General features: G+C 44.5%; 2 protein-coding genes across 5 annotated transcripts in view; both read left to right on the top strand.

Moving 5' to 3' along the window:
- LOC110486827 (glutamate receptor, ionotropic, delta 2 (Grid2) interacting protein, a) overlaps window positions 1-1,166 on the top strand; it is a 65,217-nt gene extending 64,051 nt beyond the window's left edge. For both annotated transcript variants that reach the window (XM_090191517.1, XM_090191516.1), the window contains one exon: window positions 56-1,166. In XM_090191517.1, the coding sequence (XP_090047643.1) occupies window positions 56-139 (84 nt within the window). In that variant the 3' untranslated portion in view covers window positions 140-1,166. The remainder of the gene's footprint in view (window positions 1-55) is intronic.
- Window positions 1,167-3,851: 2,685 nt separating this feature from the next.
- LOC110485228 (sodium/myo-inositol cotransporter 2) lies at window positions 3,852-22,132 on the top strand. Of its 3 annotated transcripts, none has more exons than XR_016485405.1 (16): window positions 3,852-3,952; window positions 6,475-6,649; window positions 8,131-8,202; window positions 8,513-8,617; window positions 9,017-9,076; window positions 9,904-10,008; window positions 10,176-10,281; window positions 10,848-10,928; window positions 12,286-12,491; window positions 12,780-12,915; window positions 13,048-13,155; window positions 15,194-15,660; window positions 15,789-15,957; window positions 19,505-19,720; window positions 19,970-20,141; window positions 20,438-21,390. XR_016485405.1 is itself a non-coding variant. In XM_036941548.2 (16 exons), the coding sequence occupies exons 2-16, from the start codon at window positions 6,521-6,523 to the stop codon at window positions 20,659-20,661; spliced, it is 2,040 nt and encodes a 679-aa protein (XP_036797443.2). In that variant the 5' UTR covers window positions 3,852-3,952; window positions 6,475-6,520; the 3' UTR covers window positions 20,662-22,132. The 3 variants fall into 3 exon arrangements, 2 of the variants coding, with proteins under 2 accessions (XP_036797443.2, XP_090050154.1); XM_036941548.2 differs by having other exon boundaries at window positions 15,510-15,660; window positions 20,438-22,132; XM_090194028.1 differs by having other exon boundaries at window positions 6,472-6,649; window positions 15,510-15,660; window positions 20,438-22,132.
- Window positions 22,133-22,471: the final 339 nt, after the last annotated feature.

Raw genomic sequence — 22,471 nt, 5'->3', positions numbered from 1 at the left:
TAATGGTACTGCATGTTTTTGTCTTGTCTGACAATGTTTTATTGTTGTTTTTCAGAGAGCTCTTAGTGAAAACCAGGCCAATGAGAACCCTCCTAGGAGTCCCAGGAGCCCAAGAATGGCCTCACCCCTGGCCTGGTGATCAGAGAGACAGGAAGAAGGGTTGGCAGGCAGGCAGACAGGCAGGCATGCAGGCACACACACACTCTCTATCTCTCTCTCACACACACACGGACAGGAGTGCATGCGAAAATCCACATACATGCACAAACACACATACACACAAACACACATACACACAAACACACATACACACAAACACACATACACACAAACACACATACACACATACACACAAACACACATACACACAAACACACAAACACACATACACACATACACACAAACGCACTCATAGTATTTCAATTTTTGTAATTCAAGAAATGTATATTGTGGGAATTAGGTTGTCTGCAGAGTTGAGCATACAGGGCTTTAATACGTGACATTGTAGTTTGAATGTCCAGCTAGTTTAACACCTCAAACTTTGTATATTTCATGGCTATAGAGTGTTCCTCTGGAACAGACAAATTAAGCTATACTGGATCAATGGTTTTGCTTTTTATATATTTGTAAATAAAAGTGTTATACCATTTATAGAAATGCAAAGATTCATGAAATGGAATAGGAAAGAGACTGACATCAGTAACTATTTGAACCCAGCTGTCTGATATACTGTATATGAATGTATGATACAATTATAGGCTAGAAAGATTAAGTCTACAGAACATGATCAGCAATGGTAAACAGAATACTGGATCGTTTTGAGAGACATACAGATCTAAACTATTGTTGCTAAAACATGTATTTGATACTTCAGCAGTTAAAAGAGATGACTGAATGCCTGTGTCAATGTGTCTGATTTGAGAATGAAATGTGTATTATATATTGTACCACTAAAATATAACTGTAATGATATATGTAATACAGGATATACATATTTAAGTAGTCAAATATGAAATGCTTTACAATAATTAACATTTTTTAAATGATTTACCTGTTCCATATTTTTGTAAGCCACCCACCACACTGAATGTATTTACAAGTTATTCATTTTGAATGAAGTGTGTCTTGTACGATATCCAGTGGATACTCATTACTACTAAAGAAAAGGAATGTTATGAAAATGAAAACACATTTGTGCTGTTAACTATCTGTTAACTATCTGTTCCTCTCTGTCTCTGATTGTGTTGATACTGACCTGCTGTAAACGGGCAGTGTTCTATTATGAACAGTAGGAGGATTTGTTACGTTTTCATGATCATTTCTGCATACTGCACCTTCACTTTAACCTCTACAATTCAATGAGGGGACACACTACTTTCTTGAAGCACATTACTTAAAGGGATAGTTCACACAAATTAGAAAAATGACATTTTGGTTTCCTTACCCTGTAAGCAGTCTATGGCCAAGGTACGACAGCAATCCAAGCTTTGGTTACGTTTTCCTGGCACTGTTTCCACATTCTAATGTTTTAGCATATGTGGCTCAAATCCCATTCAAGTCATGCGACCGATATTAGCATTTTTCATGCATCATGTCCAAATATCCAAGTATCTTAAATTGATTGTGAAGCTCAACAAAGTCACTTATACAGTAGATGATATGAACATGATGCGTGTAAATTATAACATCAGTCCTGTGACTTGAATGGGATTTGTGCCACAAATGCTAAAATGTTAGTAGTGTCAGGGAAACTAAACTAAAGCATGGATTGCTGTCATACTTTGCCCATAGACTGCTTGTAGGGTAAGGAAACCAATATGTCATTTTGTAATATGGCTGAACTATCCCTTAAACAGTAACTCTGTAGACTTTAATGTCATAGGATGTTAATACTTAACTTCATCAAACCTTGTTTTAACATATCTTTGTCATCTGATACGGACTACTTCTGGACTGATTGTGTAACTGACACATGGATGTTTTCAACCCAAACATGGAGGACATTTTACACATTCAATTAAAGCTACACTCCAGCTTTTCAGACAGTCGTTACATGAGAGAAATAGGACATTCTTTAGAATACAACTACTGTGGATCATTTTAAATGAATAAGATAAGGCAGATGTAAGAAGACGTGCTTATAATGTTATTCAGAACATGTTGATAAGTTATTGCCATCATTTGTTTTCTAACGGTATGATCTTCATTTCTGACTTTGTCGTCTGGATAGCTATACATATTCAGCAATGCGTTCTGGAAGTTGTTACTCTCGGATAAGTCTATGTTTTGTATTGTAACAGCCAACGCTGACAAATAAAACGTCTGGTATAAGAACATTACCCTGAATTACTGTCTTTTTCCTAAATACAGTGATGGGTTCTGATTTCTTGACTTATGAAATATACTTATTCATGTCACTGAGGGAGAGAGGGTAATGTAAAACGTTTACATTATGTCAGGATATGTCACTGAGGGAGAGAGGGTAATGTAAAACATTTACATTATGTCAGGATATGTCACTGAGAGAGGGTAATGTATAACGTTTACATTATGTCAGGATATGTCACTGAGGGAGAGAGGGAAATGTATAACGTTTACATTATGTCAGGATATGTCACTGAGGGAGAGAGGGTAATGTAAAACGTTTACATTATGTCAGGATATGTCACTGAGGGAGAGAGGGTAATGTATAACGTTTACATTATGTCAGGATATGTCACTGAGGGAGAGAGGGTAATGTATAACGTTTACATTATGTCAGGATATGTCACCGAGGGAGAGAGGGTAATGTATAATGTTTACATTATGTCAGGATATGTCACTGAGGGAGAGAGGGTAATGTAAAACGTTTATATTATGTCAGGATATGTCACTGAGGGAGAGAGGGTAATGTATAATGTTTACATTATGTCAGGATATGTCACTGAGGGAGAAAGGGTAATGTAAAACGTTTACATTATGTCAGGATATGTCACTGAGGGAGAGAGGGTAATGTATAACGTTTACATTATGTCAGGATATGTCACTGAGGGAGAGAGGGTAATGTAAAACGTTTACATCATGTCCGGATATGTTATTGTTAGCCATCAGGGATCCAATGGGAGGAGAAGAGACACCGTCTGGTACCAGTCACCATGACAGCTGTGAGTTGGGGAGGAGTGAGCACTTTGGGGCAGAGGTCAGGTCAGATGAAGTGAGGAAGAACAGATATCACTAAGGTTCTGTCTAGCAACAGAGATGCACTGGCTGTTTGGATGTGTAGGAGGAGACTCAGCATAGGAGAAAGGGTTAAATATCAGTGCTTGTGTGAATATGTTTTTGTCTGTGCAGCTGTTCGGTCCTTTGGGAAGAATGAACCTGGTTTAAGCTTTCATTGTGTCCATCAAGTTCTTATTCTGATAATTAGAACCCAACAACAGTTTTTAACAACCTGAGATATGTAAGTGATTTAGTAGTGGAAATGTCTGTGTGATCAATCAGTGACATTGTTGTCTCTTTTGCATTGATAAGAGTGCTATGAAAAATTGATAAGAGTGCTATGAGGAATTGTGAGCAAAAGGTTAGTACTGTAGAGTCTGAAGAGCTGTGGTCAGTGTAGTGACAGATCTAACTAAACTTATACTGTCTCACACACACACACACACACACACACACACACACACACACACACACACACACACACACACACACACACACACACACACACACACACACACACACACACACACACACACACACACACACACACACACACACACACACACACACACACACACACACTCTTACTTCACTGGTAATAAAACGTTAACATTTTAACCAGCTAGTGTTGTCTTATATAAGTAGACAGTGGAGTTTGATCCCCTGGTCAGAAAGGAGACCAACATACACCATGAGAACTGCTATAGGACCGGCCAACTGGAATTAAACCCTGAGTCTGACTACAAGCTGACAGGTAAGTACTGTAGGGTTCAGTACACTTAAATGCAAGGTGACTATTGTCCTTGAGTTAATGTTTGGTGTGAGGATATTATATGAATGGTGTGAGGGAATTAAAACATGGACTGTAGTTAGTTGGTCTTTGGATAACACTTTACACCGTGGAGCTTCTCATCATACACTGACTATACAAAATATGAACAAAATCTAAATACAAAAATCTCATTTTATTTTTCACATACACATGGTTAGCAGATGTTAATGCGACTGTAGCAAAATGCTTGTGCTTCTAGTTCCGATAATAATATCTAACAAGCAATCTAACTGTTCCCCAACAACTACCTAATACACACAAATCTAAAAGGGGTGAAGGAGAATATGACCATATAAATATATGGATGAGCGATGGCTAAGCGGCATAGGCAAGGTGCAATAGATGGTATAAAATACAGTATATACATACGAGTAATGTAGGATATGTAAACATGATTAAAGTGGCATTATTTAAAGGGGCATTGTTTTAAGTGACTAGTGATCCATTTGTTAATGTGGCCAGGGATCGGGTCTCCATGTAGGCAGCAGCCTCTCTGAGTCAGTGTTTGCTGTTTAGCAGTCTGATGGCCTTGAGCTAGAAGCTGCTCTTCAGTCTCTCGGTCCCAGCTTTGATGCACCTGTACTGACCTGCTCTTTCCATGACATAGACTGACCAGGTGAATCCAGGTGAAAGATATGATCCCTTATTGATGTCACTTGTTAAATCCACTTCAATCAGTGTAGATGAAAGGGAGGAGACAACTTAAATAAGGCTTGTTAAACCTTGAGACATGGATTGTGTATGTGTGCCATTCAGAGAAGGAATGGGCAAGACAAAACATTGAAGTGCCTTTGAACGAGGTATAGTAGCACCGGCTTGTGTCAACAGTTTCCCGTGTGTATCAAGAATGGTCCACCACCCAAAGGACATCCAGACAACTTGAAACAACTGTGGGAAGCATTGGAGTCAACATGGGCCAGCATCCCTGTGGAACGCTTTCAACACCTTGTAGAGTCCATGCCCCGACAAATTGAGACTAAGAATGAGGATAATGTATAAAATCCAGTCAGGGTCCAGTGAGTATAGTGTAAAACCTGGATAATGTATAAAGTCCGGTCAGGGTCCTGTGAGTATAGCGTAAAACCTGGATAATGTATGTGTAGAGTATGACTTACTCTAAAATGTTTTTTCTCCCCAATGTACACACAATACCCCATAATGACAAAGCAAAAAAAGGTTTCACTTTTTTTTTGCAACATAAAATAAACTGAAATATTACATTTACATAAGTATTCAGATCCTTTACTCAGTATTTTGTTGAAGCACTTTTGGCAGCGATTACAGCAACGAGTCTTCTCAGGTATGAAGCTACAATCTTCGTACACCTGTATTTGGGGAGTTCCTCCCAATCCTCTCACGCTTTATCAGATTGGATGGGGAGTGTCCCTGCACAGCTATTTTCAGGTCTCTCCAAAGATGTTTGATCTGATTCAAGTCCGGGCTCTGGCTGGGCCACTCAAGGACATTCAGAGACTTGTCCTGTGTTGTCTTGGCTGTGTGCTTAGGGTTGTCCTGTTGGAAGGTGAACCTTCACCCCAGTCTGAGGTCCTGAGAGGTTTTCATCAAGGATCTCTCTATACTTTGCTCCGTTCATCTTTCCCTCGATCCTGACTAGTCTCCCAGTCCCTGCCACTGAAAAACATCACCACAGCATGATGTTGCCATCCCCATGCTTCACCGTAGGGATGGCGCCAGATTTCCTCCAGATGTGACGCTTGGCATTCAGGCCAAAGAGTTCAATCTTGGTTTCATCAGACCAGAGAATCTTGTTTCTCATGGTCTGAGAGTCCTTCAGGTGCCTTTTGGCAAACTCTACTGAGGAGTGGCTTCCGTCTGGCCACTCTACCATAAAGGCCTGATTGGTGGAGTGCTGCAGAGATGGTTGTCCTTTTTGGTGAATCAAGGTGAAAGCTATGATTCTTGGTCACCTGACCAAGGCCCTTCTCCCCCGATTGCTCAGTTTGACCGGGCGGTCAGCTCTAGGAAGAGTCTTGGTGGTTCCAAACTTCTTTCATTTAAGAATGATGGAGGCCACTGTGTTCTTGGGGACCTTCAATGCTGCAGAAATGTTTTGTTACCCTTCCCCAGATCTGTGCCTCGACACAATCCTGCCTCAGAGCTCTAAGGACAATTCCTTACACCTTATGGCTTGGTTTTTGCTCTGACATGCACTGTCAACTGTGGGACCTTTTATAGACAGGTGTGTGTCTTTCCAAATCATGTTCAATCAATTGAATTGACCACAGGTGTACTCCAATCAAGTTGTAGAAACATCTCAAAGATGATCGATGGATGCAGGATGCACCTGAGCTCAATTTCGAGTCTCATAGCAAAGGGTCTGTATACTTATGTAAATAAGGTAATTCTGTGAATCTAGTGAATGGAGTGTTTGGAGGCTCTATTGTGATTAGAATCAACAATGACTACATTTCCCTCACCAGCAGAATACGCAATCACTCCCTGAGAATTCCAGTGACCTTTGACCCAAGTATGGCTACCACTCAGGGGACCACCGTGCCCCCCTCCCAATCCCCAGGTTTAGGTGTACCCACCCTGGTCACCATAGACATTGTGGTGCTCGTTGTCTACTTCCTCCTTGTACTGGCTGTGGGCCTCTGGGTAAGTAGGAGCAAATTTGGGAAAAGGCACCCTAATGGCATCCAAAATGTAACCCTATTCCTATGTAGCTGGCCAAAAGTAGTGCACTATATAGGGATTAGGATTCCCTTTCTAAATGATTTGATTTATTCCAGACACATCAGTAGCTCTGGTGAGATTGACTGAAACATGTCATGTGCTCTATTGGGATTTGTTTGGTTGTTGCTCTACAGTATATTCTTGCATCTCAATCTCAAAGTAGAGTTGTTCAACTTCAGTACACTAATTCAGCACACTCCTTCAGTACACTAATTCAGCACACTCCTTCAGTACACTAATTCAGCACACTCCTTCAGTACACTTCTTCAGCACTCTCCTTTACTCCTTCAGCACACTAATTCAGCACACTCTTTCAGTACACTAATTCAGCACACTCCTTCAGTACACTACTTCAGCACTCTCCTTTACTCCTTCAGCACACTAATTCAGCACACTCCTTCAGTACACTAATTCAGCACACTCCTTCAGTACACTAATTCAGCACACTCCTTCAGCACACTAATTCAGCACACTCCTTCAGTACACTAATTCAGTACACTACTTCAGTACACTAATTCAGCACACTCCTTCAGTACACTAATTCAGCACACTCCTTTACTCCTTCAGCACACTAATTCAGCACACTCTTTCAGTACACTAATTCAGCACACTCCTTCAGCACACTAATTCAGCACACTCCTTCAGTACACTAATTCAGTACACTACTTCAGTACACTAATTCAGCACACTCCTTCAGTACACTAATTCAGCACACTCCTTCAGCACACTAATTCAGTACACTACTTCAGCACACTAATTCAGTACACTAATTCAGTACACTAATTCAGCACACTCCTTCAGTACACTAATTCAGCACACTCCTTCAGTACACTAATTCAGCACACTAATTCAGTACACTACTTCAGCACACTAATTCAGTACACTAATTCAGTACACTACTTCAGCACACTCCTTTACTCCTTCAGTACACTAATTCAGCACACTCCTTCAGTACACTAATTCAGTACACTACTTCAGCACACTCCTTTACTCATTCAGTACACTAATTCAGCACACTCCTTCAGTACACTAATTCAGCACACTAATTCAGCACACTCCTTTACTCCTTCAGCACACTAATTCAGCACACTAATTCAGTACACTACTTCAGTACACTAATTCAGTACACTACTTCAGTACACTCCTTTACCCCTTCAGCACACACCTTCAGTACACTAATTCAGCACACTCCTTCAGTACACTAATTCAGTACACTACTTTAGCACACTCCTTTACTCCTTCAGCACACTAATTCAGCACACACCTTCAGCACACTAATTCAGCACAATCCTTCAGTACACTAATTCAGTACACTCCTTCAGTACACTAATTCAGCACTCTCCTTCAACACACATTAAAGTCTGAATAGAGAATGTGTGTAACAGTCAGTCCTTCCCTTCCAGTCCATGTGGAAAACCAAGCGGAGCACGGTGGATGGATACTTCCTGGCAGGAAAAAGCATGTCCTGGTGGCCGGTGAGTGAAAAGAAACAGAGATGTTGCTATGGAAACGACACACAAATGACATCCACTCAGGATGTTGAATGGATTCCAGATGTTTGATGCCAAGAGGAACCAGTGTTGATTTATTCCTCTTGTTCTGAATAGTCCAGGACCAAACCAGATGGAGAAACAAAGCAGTTCTTGTAATGTTATTGGGGTGGAACTGAGATTTTATGTGGGGAGATATGAATACTTTACAATGGGGTTGGCTTAAAGTCAGACATTGTTGTATTGTCACTCACACATTCTCTCTCTCTTTATCTCTCTGACACTCTCTCTGCAGGTGGGCACCTCTCTGTTTGCCAGTAATGTGGGTAGCGGCCACTTCATGGGCCTGGCAGGCTCAGGAGCTGCAGCGGGCATCAGTGCTGTGGCATATGAGTGGAACGTAAGACGTATACATTTGGACATTATAATTCATTATAAACTGGATGTGGATCTCTATTACAGATGCAGGATCTTAATTTGCTCACCCTGTTGCAGGAGAACGTTCCTGCAATGCAGGCAATTTAGGTTTAAAAAGGCTTCTGAAGTTTGGAATTTCCACTTAGAAATTTCAGACTGGATTTTTCCATCACGACAAATGTATCAACCTCTACATAAATGTTTATTAATTACACACAATCCACACAATAATTCACATTTCCTGTTGCTACAGGAATAATTAAGACCCTACATCTGCACATGATTTTTGATAGGGCATATGGTTTAATGCAAACTTAAAAATATTACTTTTTTCATGCTAAGCTTTGCATAAATCACAAGTATCGATGTCTCTGGTTGGCAGGGGATGCTGATGGTGCTGCTCTTGGGTTGGCTTTTCCTGCCCATCTATATCGCTTCCGGGGTGAGAGGTCAACACACACCTTTCTATCAGTCCACTGTCTGTACTACTGAAATATCACAAACCCACAAGTAGGCCTACTGAAATTATATGCAACATCGAGCCAAGTATTTCAGCGCTCAAATACCTCATTACAGGCGAGAAGATTTTATTGAATATTCCTCTCTGTTTACTGAGACACAACACTTTCCTCTCTGTGTACTGAGACACGACACTTTCCTCTCTGTGTACTGAGACACAACACTTTCCTCTCTGTGTACTGAGACACAACACTTTCCTCTCTGTGTACTGAGACACAACACTTCCCTCTCTGTGTACTGACACAACACTTTCCTCTCTGTGTACTGAGACACGACACTTTCCTCTCTGTGTACTGAGACACAACACTTTCCTCTCTGTGTACTGAGACACAACACTTCCCTCTCTGTGTACTGAGACACGACACTTTCCTCTCTGTTTACTGAGACACGACACTTTCCTCTCTGTGTACTGAGACACGACACTTTCCTCTCTGTGTACTGAGACACAACACTTTCCTCTCTGTGTACTGAGACACAACACTTCCCTCTCTGTGTACTGACACAACACTTTCCTCTCTTGTGTACTGAGACACAACACTTCCCTTTCTGTGTACTGAGACACAACACTTCCCTCTCTGTGTACTGAGACACAACACTTCCCTCTCTGTGTACTGAGACACAACACTTCCCTCTCTGTGTACTGAGACACAACACTTCCCTCTCTGTGTACTGAGATACTTTAGATCACAGTGGTGATAACTTGTTCAATCATTCATGTTATGTCTGTTTCCCTGTATCCCTAACATGCAGGTGACAACCATGCCTGAATACTTGCAGAAGCGATTCGGGGGGAAGCGAATACAATTATTCATAGCTATTTTGTATTTATTCATTTACATCTTCACAAAGATATCGGTAAGTAAAGTCAAAACACTTCTATGTATCTCATCAGCTATTTACTTTCTCAATACAACATTGTTTTGGACGTGAATCTATTGAATGAATTGAGACCGCTTGCTCCGCTGCTGTGTGTGCGTCATGCGTGCATGCGTGCGTGTGTGTGTGTGTGTGTGTGTGTGCAGGTGGATATGTATGCTGGGGCAGTGTTTATTCAACAGGCCCTGCAATGGAACATCTATGTAGCTGTGGTGGTGCTTCTGCTCATCACTGCTCTCTACACTGTAACAGGTACCCTGCTATTCTCTCTCTCTCTCTCTCTCTCTCTCTCTCTCTCTCTCTCACTCACTGTCTCTCACTCTGTCTCTCTCTCTCTCTCTCTTTCTCTCTCAATTCAATTCAATTCAATTCAAGGGGCTTTATTGGCATGGGAAACATGTGTTAACATTGCCAAAGCAAGTGAGGTAGATAATATACAAAAGTGAAATAAACAATACAAATTAACAGTAAACATTACACATACAGAAGTTTCAAAACGATAAAGACATTACAAATGTCATATTATATACATATATATACAGTGTTGTAACAATGTACAAATAGTTAAAGTCTCTCTCTCTGTCTCTCTCACTCACTCTCACTCTTTCTCTCTCTCTCTGTCTCTCTCTCTCTCTCTCTCTCTCACTCTGTCTCTCTCTGTGTCTCTCTTTCTGTCTCTCTCTCTCTCACTCTCTCACTCATTTTCTCTCTCTATGTCCCTTTCTCTCTTTCACTCTCTTCCAAAACAATCATATTTTTCCTAAAGTCTACCAGTTCAAACATACAGCCTGGTTCAGTGTTGTGCTGTGTTGTTTCAGGTGGTCTGGCTGCTGTCATGTACACAGACGCTGCCCAGACTTGCATCATGTTGATAGGAGCACTCACCCTCATGGGCTTCAGTAAGTCTCTGCTTTGGTGCTGTGTTGATCAGTGGGTACTGTATACACTGAGTTTACAAAACATTAGGAACACCTCCCTAATATTGAGTTGCCTTAGAACAGCCTCAATTCGTTGGGGTATGGACTCTACAAGGTGTTGAAAGCGTTCCACAGGGATGCTGGCCCATGTTGACTCCAATGCTGCCCACAGTTGTGTCAAGTTGTCTGGATGTCCTTTGGGTAGTGGACCATTCTTGATACACACGGGAAACTGTTGAGCGTGAAAAACCCAGCAGCGTTGCAGTTCTTGACACAAAGCAGTGTGCCTGACACCTACTACCATCTACACTGATTGAGGTGGATTTAAGTGCCATCAATAATGGATCATAGCTGTCACGTGGTTAGACTATGTCATGTAAAGAGCAGGCGTCCCTAATGTTTTTTATACTCAGTGTATGATTCAAAGATAAATACTTTGTCTTTAATCAGAAAAACTAGATTTTAGATTTCCTCAGTTATAGATTTTCATGTTTTTCACTCTCTGTATAGTTTACACTCTGTATAGTACAGTACAGGGCAGTACAGTACATGGCAGTACAGTACAGGGCAGTACAGTGCAGGGCAGTACAGGGCAGTACAGTACAGGGCAGTACAGGGCAGTACAGGGCATTACAGTACAGTACAGGGCAGGGCAGTACAGTACAGTACAGGGCAGTACAGGGCAGTACAGGGCAGTACAGTACAGGGCAGTACAGGGCATTACAGTACAGGGCAGGGCAGGGCAGTACAGGACAGTACAGGGCAGGGCAGTACAGGGCAGTACAGGGCAGTACAGTACAGGGCAGTACAGGGCAGTACCGGGCATTACAGTACAGGGCAGTACAGGGCATTACAGTACAGTACAGGGCAGTACAGTACAGTACAGGGCAGTACAGGGCATTACAGTACAGGGCAGTACAGGGCATTACAGTACAGTACAGGGCAGTACAGTACAGTACAGGGCAGTACAGGGTATTAAAGTACAGTACAGGGCATTACAGTACAGTACAGGGCAGTACAGTACAGTACAGTACAGGGCAGTACAGTACAGGGCAGTATTCATTGATTTAAATTATTATTAAATCTATATTTATATTATATATATATTTATATTTCTACAGTACATTACAGGGCAGTACAGGGGAGTACAGTACAGGGCAGTACAGTACAGGGCAGTACAGTGCAGTACAGTACAGTACAGTACAGTTAAGTACAGTACAGTACAGGGCAGTACAGTGCAGTACAGTACAGTACAGTACAGTACAGTTAAGTACAGTACAGTACAGGGCAGTGCAGTACAGTTTGCCTAACTGTCTAACTCTGCCCTACTCCTGTGGAGGTTTCGCTGAGGTGGGGGGCTGGAACGCCCTCCTAGAGGGGTATGCTACGGCCATCCCCTCTGTCCGTGTCCCTAACACCACATGTGGCATCCCCCGGGACGACGCCTTCCACCTGTTCCGTGACCCTGTGACCTCTGACCTGCCCTGGCCGGGCATCCTCCTGGGCATGTCCATACCCTCCATGTGGTACTGGTGCTCAGATCAGGTAACAGTGACACTGCTTAGGGACAGTCACTAGATGGCCAAGAGGAGAAGATCTGAGGTATCAGAATTGATACACCTTAAAGGGGAATGGAAACACTAGGCTTTAGAACACCATCTAACTTGAACTGTAAATCACCGTATTGGCAGTGTTGCATCACTGACAGGAGAGTTTTGATTCACCTTAATAATAAAACAGATGGATTGGTTAAGTGCTCTATACACTTAGGAGGCACATTCAGTTGCTCTGTCAACAGTTCCAGTCACTGATTCTGTGTTGTGTTGTATCCAGGTGATAGTGCAGCGCTCCCTGTCTGCTAAGAACCTGCTCCATGCTAAAGGAGGCTCCCTGCTGGCTGCCTACCTCAAGATCCTGCCCTTCTTCATGATGGTCCTGCCCGGCATGATCAGCAGAATACTCTACCCAGGTACAATGTCCTAAGTGCAAGGCTTTGGCAGTAACACTAGAGAGGATACTGTACCTAGGTAAAAACCTGCTGATACCACTATCAAACAAAGGAGAGACAGTATATTTACAGCAGCGTTGTTGTTGCGTCTAGACGAGGTGGCGTGTGGTGACCCTGAGGTGTGTACTGAGGTGTGTGGGAACCCAGTGGGCTGTTCAGACATCGCCTACGCCAAACTGGTCATGAAGCTACTGCCCTCAGGTGAGGAACTTTTCTTCTCTCTGTAACATGTTGTATATCTCCATCTGTCTTTGTCACTTCCTGTACACACAAACACCTTGTGGTATCCCAGGAGGTCTACCTCTGCTGGGGATAAGGGAGCTGGGCACCCCGACACAGACAGCTCTAAGTGGAGGTAATTAGAGGAAAGTGCCAACCAGCCGTGGAGGCCAAATAAAAGGAGCCCGGGGGCACACCGCGGGGGAGAAGGGGGAGAGACCGACACCAAGCCACAGTAGAGAAGAAGGACCGAGCCAATCCTCAGTGATTTTCTTTGTTATATTTATTTTCTGTCTTAGTAAAGTTGTTTTTGTGGACTAAAGTCTCCCTGTCTCTGTGTCACTCTCTGCACGCTCAACCCAACACCCCGCGGTTTACCTGCTGTGTGTTTCTTCCACTCTCTAGACCTGCTTCTGTGTTTTTTGTATTTTATCCCCCTTTTCATCTTATCCAATTACGATCTTGTCTCATCGCTGCAGCTCCCCTTGGGGCTCCGGAGAGGCGAAGGTCGAGTCATGTGTCCTCCTAAACATGACCCGCCAAACCACGCTTCTTAACACCTGCCAGCTTAACCCAGAAGCCAGCCGCACCAATGTGTCGGAGGAGATACTGTTCAACTGAAGACCGAGGTCAGCCTGCAGGCGCCCGGCCCGCCACAAGGAGTCGCTAGAGCGCGATGAACTAAGTAAAGCCCCCCACCCAAACCCTTCCCTAACGACGCTGGACAATCGTGCACCGCCCTATGGGACTCCCGGTCACGGCCGGTTGTGACACAGCCTGATTAAAAGTTACATTGAGATCTGATTGTATTCAGATCTTATAAGTGTAAACAAACAATATAAGGACACATGTTAGAGGCAGGTATAAACAGGGCTTCTGTCTCTTTCAAATATACACATATACACTTCATGCGATGCGTACTGCAGAGAACAATTATCAGTGAATTATCACAGTGAATTATTGTAATATTTGTTTGTGTCAATTAATCCCATAAGGGATGTGTTGCCAACTGATGATTTGACAGGAAAATAAAATGTTGTTGAAATGTCATACACACATGTACATTCTCCCTCTTTCACTCTCTCTCTCCCATTTTCTCTCTCTGTGTACTCTTCATACTCCTGTCTCGCTCTGTACTCTTCATACTTCTGTCTTTCTCTCTGTACTCTCCATACTCCTGTCTCTCTCTCTCTCTCTCTCTGTGTACTCTCCATACTCCTGTCTCTCTCTGTACTCTCCATACTCCTCTCTCTCTCTCTGTGTACTCTCCATACTTCTGTCTCTCTCTGTACTCTCCATACTCCTCTCTCTCTCTCTCTGTGTACTCTCCATACTCCTGTCTCTCTCTGTACTCTCCATACTCCTCTCTCTCTCTCTGTGTACTCTCCATACTTCTGTCTCTCTCTGTACTCTCCATACTCCTCTCTCTCTCTCTCTGTGTACTCTCCATACTCGTCTCTCTCTCTCTCTCTCTCTCTCTCTCTCTCCCTCTGTACTCTCCATACTCCTGTCTCTCTCTCTGTACTCTCCATACTTCTGTATCTCTGTACTCTCCATACTCCTCTCTCTCTCTCTCCCTGTGTACTCTCCATACTCCTCTCTCTCTCTCTCTCTGTGTGTACTCTCCATACTCCTGTCTCTCTCTCTGTACTCTCCATACTTCTGTATCTCTGTACTCTCCATACTCCTCTCTCTCTCTCTCTCTGTGTACTCTCCATACTCCTGTCTCTCTCTCTGTGTGTGTACTCTCCATACTCCTGTCTCTCTTTCTGTGTACTCTCCATACTCCTGTCTCTCTCTCCCTCTGTGTAATCTCTATACTCCTGTCTCTCTCTCTCTCTCTGTACTCTCCATACTCGCTCTCTCTCTCTCTCCCTCGGTGTACTCCATACTCCTGTCTCTCTCCCTCTGTGTACTCTCCATACTCCTGTCTCTCTCTCCCTCTCTCTCTGTGTACTCTCCATACTCCTGTCTCTCTCTGTGTGTACTCTCCATACTCCTGTATATCTCTCTCCCTCAGTGTACTCTCCATACTCCTGTCTCTCTCTCTCCCTCAGTGTACTCTCCATACTCCTGTCTCTCTCCCTCTGTGTACTCTCCATACTCCTGTCTCTCTCTCCCTCAGTGTACTCTCCATACTCCTGTCTCTCTCCCTCTGTGTACTCTCCATACTCCTGTCTCTCTCCCCCTCTCTCTCTGTGTACTCTCCATACTCCTGTCTCTCTCTGTGTGTACTTTCCATACTCCTGTCTCTCTCTCTCTCTGTACTCTCCATACTCCTGTCTCTCTCTGTGTGCACGCTCCATACTCCTGTCTCTCTCTCTCTTGCTCTCCAGGTCTGCGTGGTCTGATGATGGCGGTGATGATTGCAGCTCTCATGTCCTCCCTCACCTCCATCTTCAACAGCTCCAGCACCATCTTCACCATGGACCTGTGGAGGCATGTCCGGCCCCGAGCAACCGAGTGGGAACTCATGCTCGTGGGAAGGTATACATACACATGCACTCATACTCATGCATACACATACTCATGCATACACATACTCATGCATACACATACTCATGCATACACATACTCATGCTCGTGTGAAGGTACACATACACTATCCTCCTCAGGATGTTTGTGCTGGTTCTGGTGGTGGTGTCAGTGCTCTGGATCCCTGTGGTCCAGGCCAGTCAGGGAGGACAGCTGTTTATCTACATCCAGTCCATCAGTACCTATCTCCAGCCCCCTGTTTCCATCGTCTTCCTGACTGGATGCTTCTGGAAGAGGACCAATGAGAAGGTGTGCTTGTGTGTATGTTGGGGGGGAGAATACAGAGTACAGTATGTGAGGTAGGAAGGTGTCTGTAGTGAAGGTGTCTGTAGTGAAATTATCTATAGTGAAGGTTTGTAGTGAAGGTGTCTGGTGAAAATGTGTGTAGTGAAGGTATTTGTAGTGAAAGTATGTGCAGTGAAAGTATGTGCAGTGATGGTATGTGTAATGAAGGTACAGTGCCTTGCGAAAGTATTCGGCCCCCTTGAACTTTGCGACCTTTTGCCACATTTCAGGCTTCAAACATAAAGATATAAAACTGTATTTTTTTGTGAAGAATCAACAACAAGTGGGTACAATCATGAAGTGGAACGACATTTATTGGATATTTCAAACTTTTTTAACAAATCAAAAACTGAAAAATTGGGCGTGCAAAATTATAAAGCCCCCTTAAGTTAATACTTTGTAGCGCCACCTTTTGCTGCGATTACAGCTGTAAGTCGCTTGGGGTATGTCTCTATCAGTTTTGCATTCCTCCTTGAAAAACAGCTCGAGCTCAGTGAGGTTGGATGGAGAGCATTTGTGAACAGCAGTTTTCAGTTCTTTCCACAGATTCTCGATTGGATTCAGGTCTGGACTTTGACTTGGCCATTCTAATACCTGGATATGTTTATTTTTGAACCATTCCATTGTAGATTTTGCTTTATGTTTTGGATCATTGTCTTGTTGGAAGACAAATCTCCGTCCCAGTCTCAGGTCTTTTGCAGACTCCATCAGGTTTTCTTCCAGAATAGTCCTGTATTTGGCTCCATCCATCTTCCCATCAATTTTAACCATCTTCCCTGTCCCTGCTGAAGAAAAGCAGGCCCAAACCATGATGCTGCCACCACCATGTTTGACAGTGGGGATAATGTGTTCAGGGTGATGAGCTGTGTTGCTTTTACGCCAAACATAACGTTTTGCATTGTTGCCAAAAAGTTCAATTATGGTTTCATCTGACCAGAGCACCTTCTTCCACATGTTTGGTGTGTCTCCCAGGTGGCTTGTGGCAAACTTTAAACAACACTTTTTATGGATATCTTTAAGAAATGGCTTTCTTCTTGCCACTCTTCCATAAAGGCCAGATTTGTGCAATATACGACTGATTGTTGTCCTATGGACAGAGTCTCCCACCTCAGCTGTAGATCTCTGCAGTTCATCCAGAGTGATCATGGGCCTCTTGGCTGCATCTCTGATCAGTCTTCTCCTTGTATGAGCTGAAAGTTTAGAGGGACGGCCAGGTCTTGGTAGATTTGTAGTGGTCTGATACTCCTTCCATTTCAATATTATCGCTTGCACAGTGCTCCTTGGGATGTTTAAAGCTTGGGAAATCTTTTTGTATCCAAATCCGGCTTTAAACTTCTTCACAACAGTATCTCGGACCTGCCTGGTGTGTTCCTTGTTCTTCATGATGCTCTCTGCGCTTTTAACGGACCTCTGAGACTATCACAGTGCAGGTGCATTTATACGGAGACTTGATTACACACAGGTGGATTGTATTTATCATCATTAGTCATTTAGGTCAACATTGGATCATTCAGAGATCCTCACTGAACTTCTGGAGAGAGTTTGCTGCACTGAAAGTAAAGGGGCTGAATAATTTTGCACGCCCAATTTTTCAGTTTTTGATTTGTTAAAAAAGTTTGAAATATCCAATAAATGTCGTTCCACTTCATGATTGTGTCCCACTTGTTGTTGATTCTTCACAAAAAAATACAGTTTAATATCTTTATGTTTGAAGCCTGAAATGTGGCTAAAGGTCGCAAAGTTCAAGGGGGCCGAATACTTTTGCAAGGCACTGTATGTGTAGTGAAAGTGTGTGTAGTGAAAATGTGTGTAGTGAAGGTATATGTAGTGTGTAGTGAATTTGTGTAGTGAAAATGTGTGTAGTGAAATTATTTGTAGTGGAGGTTTGTATAGTGAAAGTATGTGTAGTGAAGCTGTCTGTAGTGAAGTTTTGTGTAGTGAAATAATGTGTAGTGAAGGTGTCTGTAGTGAAGTTTTGTGTAGTGAAATAGTGTGTAGTGAAGGTGTCTGTAGGGAAGGTATGTAGGTGTGTGTAGTGAAATGGTGTGTAGTGAAGGTGTCTGTAGGGAAGGTGTCTGTGGGGATTTGTAGTGAAGGTGTGTGTAGTGAACATGTCTGTAGTGAAAGTACAGTACTAGTCAAAGGTTTGGACACAAACTACTCATTCAAGGGGTTTTCTTTCTTTATTTCAATATTGTAGAATGATAGTGAAGACATCAAAACTATGAAATAACACATACGGAATCATGTCGTAACCAAAAAAGTGTTAAACAAATCCAAATCTATTTTATATTTGAGATTCCCACATATGCTAAGCACTTGTTGGCTGCTTGGGTCCAAATCTTCCCAAATAATCTCAATTGGGTTGAGGTCGGGTGATTGTGGAGGCCAGGTCATATGATGCCGCACTCCATCACTCTCCTTCTCGGTCAAATAGCCTTTACAAAGCCGGGAGGTGTGTTGGGTCATTGTCCTGTTGAAAAACAAATTATGGTAGCCATGCTGGTTAAGTGTGCCTTGAATTCTAAATAAATCACTGACAGTGTCACCAGCAAAGCACCCCCACACCATCACACCTCCTCCTCCATGCTTCACAATGGGAACCACACATGCGGAGAGCATCCGTTCACTAATCTGCCTCTCACAAAGACACTGCGGTTGGAACCAAAAATAAAAAATTTGGACTCAAACCAAAGGACACATTTCCATGGTCGAATGTAAATTGCTCATGTTTCTTTGCCCAAGCAAGTCTCTTCTTATTATTGGTGTACTTTAGTACTGGTTTCTTTGCAGCAATTCGACCATGAAGGCCTGATTCACACAGTCTCCTCTGAACAGTTGATGTTGAGATCTGTCTGTTATTTGAACTCTGTGAAGCTGGTAACTAATGAACGTATCCTCTGTAGCAGAAGTAACTCTGGGTCTTCCTTTCCTGTGGTGGTCCTCATGAGAGACAGTTTCATCTTAGAGCTGGATGGTTTTTGCGACTGCACAGTTCCGTATTGACTGACCTTCATGTCTTAATGTAATGATGGACTGTCCTTTCTCTTTGCTTATTTGAGCTCTTCTTGCCATAATATGGACTTGGTCTTTTACCAAATAGGGTTATCTTCTGTATACCACCCCTACCTTGTCACAACACAACTGATTGGCTCAAATGCATTAAGGAAAGAAACTCCACAAATTAACTTAACAAGGCACACCTGTAGTGAAGGTGTGTGAAGTGAAAGTGTCTGTAGTGAAGGTGTGTGAAGTGAAGGTGTCTGTAGTGAAGGTGTGTATAGTGAAGGTGTGTGAAGTGAAGGTGTCTGTAGTGAAGGTGTGTGTGGTGAAGGTGTCTGTAGTGAAGGTGTCTGTAGTGAAGGTAAGTGTTTGCATCTGAAAATAGGCTGTACTTGGTTTTTCACCTACAGGGATGAAATGCTACTCAATTTGCAATCAGATTGCAGTAAAAGTCAGATGTATTGAAAGATGATGTAGAGATGAAATGTCCCTCCTTTGTGTTCTGCAGGGGGCTTTCTGGGGCCTGTTCCTGGGCCTACTGGTGGGCGGTGTGAGGATGGCCCTAGACTTTATCTATCCCTCACCACTGTGTTACCAGGAGGACAGCAGGCCTGATGTGGTGAAACATGTCCACTACCTCTACTTCTCCACCGTGCTGTCTCTGCTGACCCTGGTGGTGGTGGTGGGGGTCAGCCTGGCCACGGAGAAACCCCGCCCAGAGCAGGTGAGGGGAGGCTGGGGAGTGCTACTAAACCAGAGCTGAAATACAGTATCTTGATAGTGATTGTGATGGCAATTGTATATAATTGTATAAACCTATTGATTTCAACGACACTGTGATAAATTAAGAATTTGCATCTACAGTACTGTCTAAATCAAATATAAACTTGAGATAGACAGTGTAATAAATGTGAGCACGATATGGCCTATCACTAACCGTTGCTGTGTCTGTGTTGTTGTTGCTACGGAACAGATCAGCCGCCTCACCTGGTTCACCAGATTTGATAAGGTGGAGAAGAGCAGTGGAGCTTTAGAGACAGTAGAGACTGTGACTAGTGCTACAGAGACCAAGGAGAGTGCAGAGCAGGAGATAGAAGACAGAGAGCAGGAGAAGGCTAACGGAGAGACACACCTTCAGAGGAAAGGTGGGTAGTGTTGTCCCTTTTTAGGTAGCAGTAGGTTAAAACTGGTAAGTTGCTTCAACAATACTAAGGACCATGTTTCATACAATACTCACAATCCCAGTGCTTGAAGTGGACTGAAATAGGTGCCAGCACTCATTTTGGGTGCCAGTACTGTTTATATTTAGGTGCAGGAATATTTTTAAAACAGCAATATTCTATAAGATGCCGGTACTCATAACTGAGGCGCCAGTACAGGTGTGTTCCAGTCCAAGTCAAACACTGCTCATACGCATATACCCACACTTCTCTCTCCCCAGTCTCCTCAGAAGCCAGTGTGAGGAGCCAGTCCAGGCTGAAGGCCGCCCTCTACTGGCTGTGTGGGATGGAGCGGCAAAAGGAGGGTGACAGCGCCCCACAACCCCCTCTTCTTCTCGACCCCGCTAGCTCTCTGGAAGAGGACCCATGCCTTAGCCACGTGGTCGACGCCAACCTCATCATCTGCCTCTCCATCGCCGTCTTTATCATTGGCTACTGGGCCTAGTGAGGAATTCTCAACAGCAAATGATATTGGCAGGGACAGGTGGTGCTTGGCCATTGCTGCAGCATCATCGGAGAGCTGCTGAAGTGTCACAGCAAAGGCTGTTATTTATTATTGTATAATAGCAATGTATAGTTTTTTTAACCCCTCCACCCCCCCCCCTCTCTTCAGAGGACAAATATCTTCATTTTGTTTTTACAGAATGTTTTGCTACATACACATACATTTGACATGCATATTACTTTTATATAAAGCAGTCACAAAACAATAATACATTACCACACACTCTTTAATCCCACCCCTCAGCCACCCTCAGCCACTCTCAGCCACTCTCAGCCCAACCCTCAGCCACTCTCAGCCCAACCCTCAGCCACTCTCAGCCCAACCCTCAGCCACTCTCAGCCACTCTCAGCCCAACCCTCAGCCACTCTCAGCCCAACCCTCAGCCACTCTCAGCCCAACCCTCAGCCACTCTCAGCCCAACCCTCAGCCACTCTCAACCCATCCCACCCCTCAGCTACTCTCAGCCCATCCCACCCCTCAGCCACTCTCAGCCCATCCCACCCCTCAGCTACTCTCAGCCCATCCCAACCCTCAGCTACTCTCAGCCCATCCCAACCCTCAGCCAGTCTCAGCCCATCCCACCCCTCAGCCACTCTCAGCCCATCCCACCCCTCAGCCACTCTCAGCCCATCCCACCCCTCAGCCAGTCTCAGCCCATCCCACCCCTCAGCCACTTTCAGCCCATCCCATCCCACCCCTCAGCCACTCTCAGCCCATCCCACCCCTCAGCCCATCCCAACACTCAGCTACTCTCAGCCCAACCCTCAGTCACTCTCAGCCCAACCCTCAGTCACTCTCAGCCCAACCCTCAGTCACTCTCAGCCCAACCCTCAGCCACTCTCAGCCCATCCCACCCCTCAGCTACTCTCAGCCCATCCCAACCCTCAGCTACTCTCAGCCCATCCCAACCCTCAGCCACTCTCAGCCACTCTCAACCATCCCACCCCTCAGCCACTCTCAGCCACTCTCAGCCCAACCCTCAGCCACTCTCAGCCCAACCCTCAGCCACTCTCAGCCCAACCCTCAGCCACTCTCAGCCCAACCCTCAGCCACTCTCAGCCCAACCCTCAGCCACTCTCAGCCCAACCCTCAGCCACTCTCAACCCATCCCACCCCTCAGCTACTCTCAGCCCATCCCACCCCTCAGCCCATCCCACCCCTCAGCTACTCTCAGCCCATCCCAACCCTCAGCTACTCTCAGCCCATCCCAACCCTCAGCCAGTCTCAGCCCATCCCACCCCTCAGCCACTCTCAGCCCATCCCACCCCTCAGCCACTCTCAGCCCATCCCACCCCTCAGCCACTCTCAGCCCATCCCACCCCTCAGCCAGTCTCAGCCCATCCCACCCCTCAGCCACTCTCAGCCCATCCCATCCCACCCCTCAGCCACTCTCAGCCCATCCCACCCCTCAGCCCATCCCAACACTCAGCTACTCTCAGCCCAACCCTCAGTCACTCTCAGCCCAACCCTCAGCCACTCTCAGCCCATCCCACCCCTCAGCTACTCTCAGCCCATCCCAACCCTCAGCTACTCTCAGCCCATCCCAACCCTCAGCCAGTCTCAGCCCATCCCACCCCTCAGCCACTCTCAGCCCATCCCACCCCTCAGCCACTCTCAGCACATCCCACCCCTCAGCCAGTCTCAGCCCATCCCACCCCTCAGCCCATCCCATCCCACCCCTCAGCCACTCTCAGCCCATCCCACCCCTCAGCCCATCCCAACCCTCAGCTACTCTCAGCCCATCCCAACC

This window comes from Oncorhynchus mykiss, chromosome 12 (genome assembly GCF_057628025.1).
Source record: "Oncorhynchus mykiss isolate SJ-2025 chromosome 12, ASM5762802v1, whole genome shotgun sequence".
NCBI lineage: Eukaryota > Metazoa > Chordata > Actinopteri > Salmoniformes > Salmonidae > Oncorhynchus > Oncorhynchus mykiss.
This window is presented reverse-complemented; position numbering and strand designations above follow the sequence as displayed.

Coding starts and splice junctions, on each gene's coding strand:
- LOC110485228 (XM_036941548.2), top strand. CDS start 6,521: ATGGCTACCACTCAGGGGACCACCGTGCCCCCCTCCCAATCCCCAGGT. Junction 8,203..8,512: donor AAAGCATGTCCTGGTGGCCG/GTGAGTGAAAAG, acceptor CTCTCTCTGCAG/GTGGGCACCTCTCTGTTTGC. Junction 19,721..19,969: donor AGAAACCCCGCCCAGAGCAG/GTGAGGGGAGGC, acceptor GCTACGGAACAG/ATCAGCCGCCTCACCTGGTT.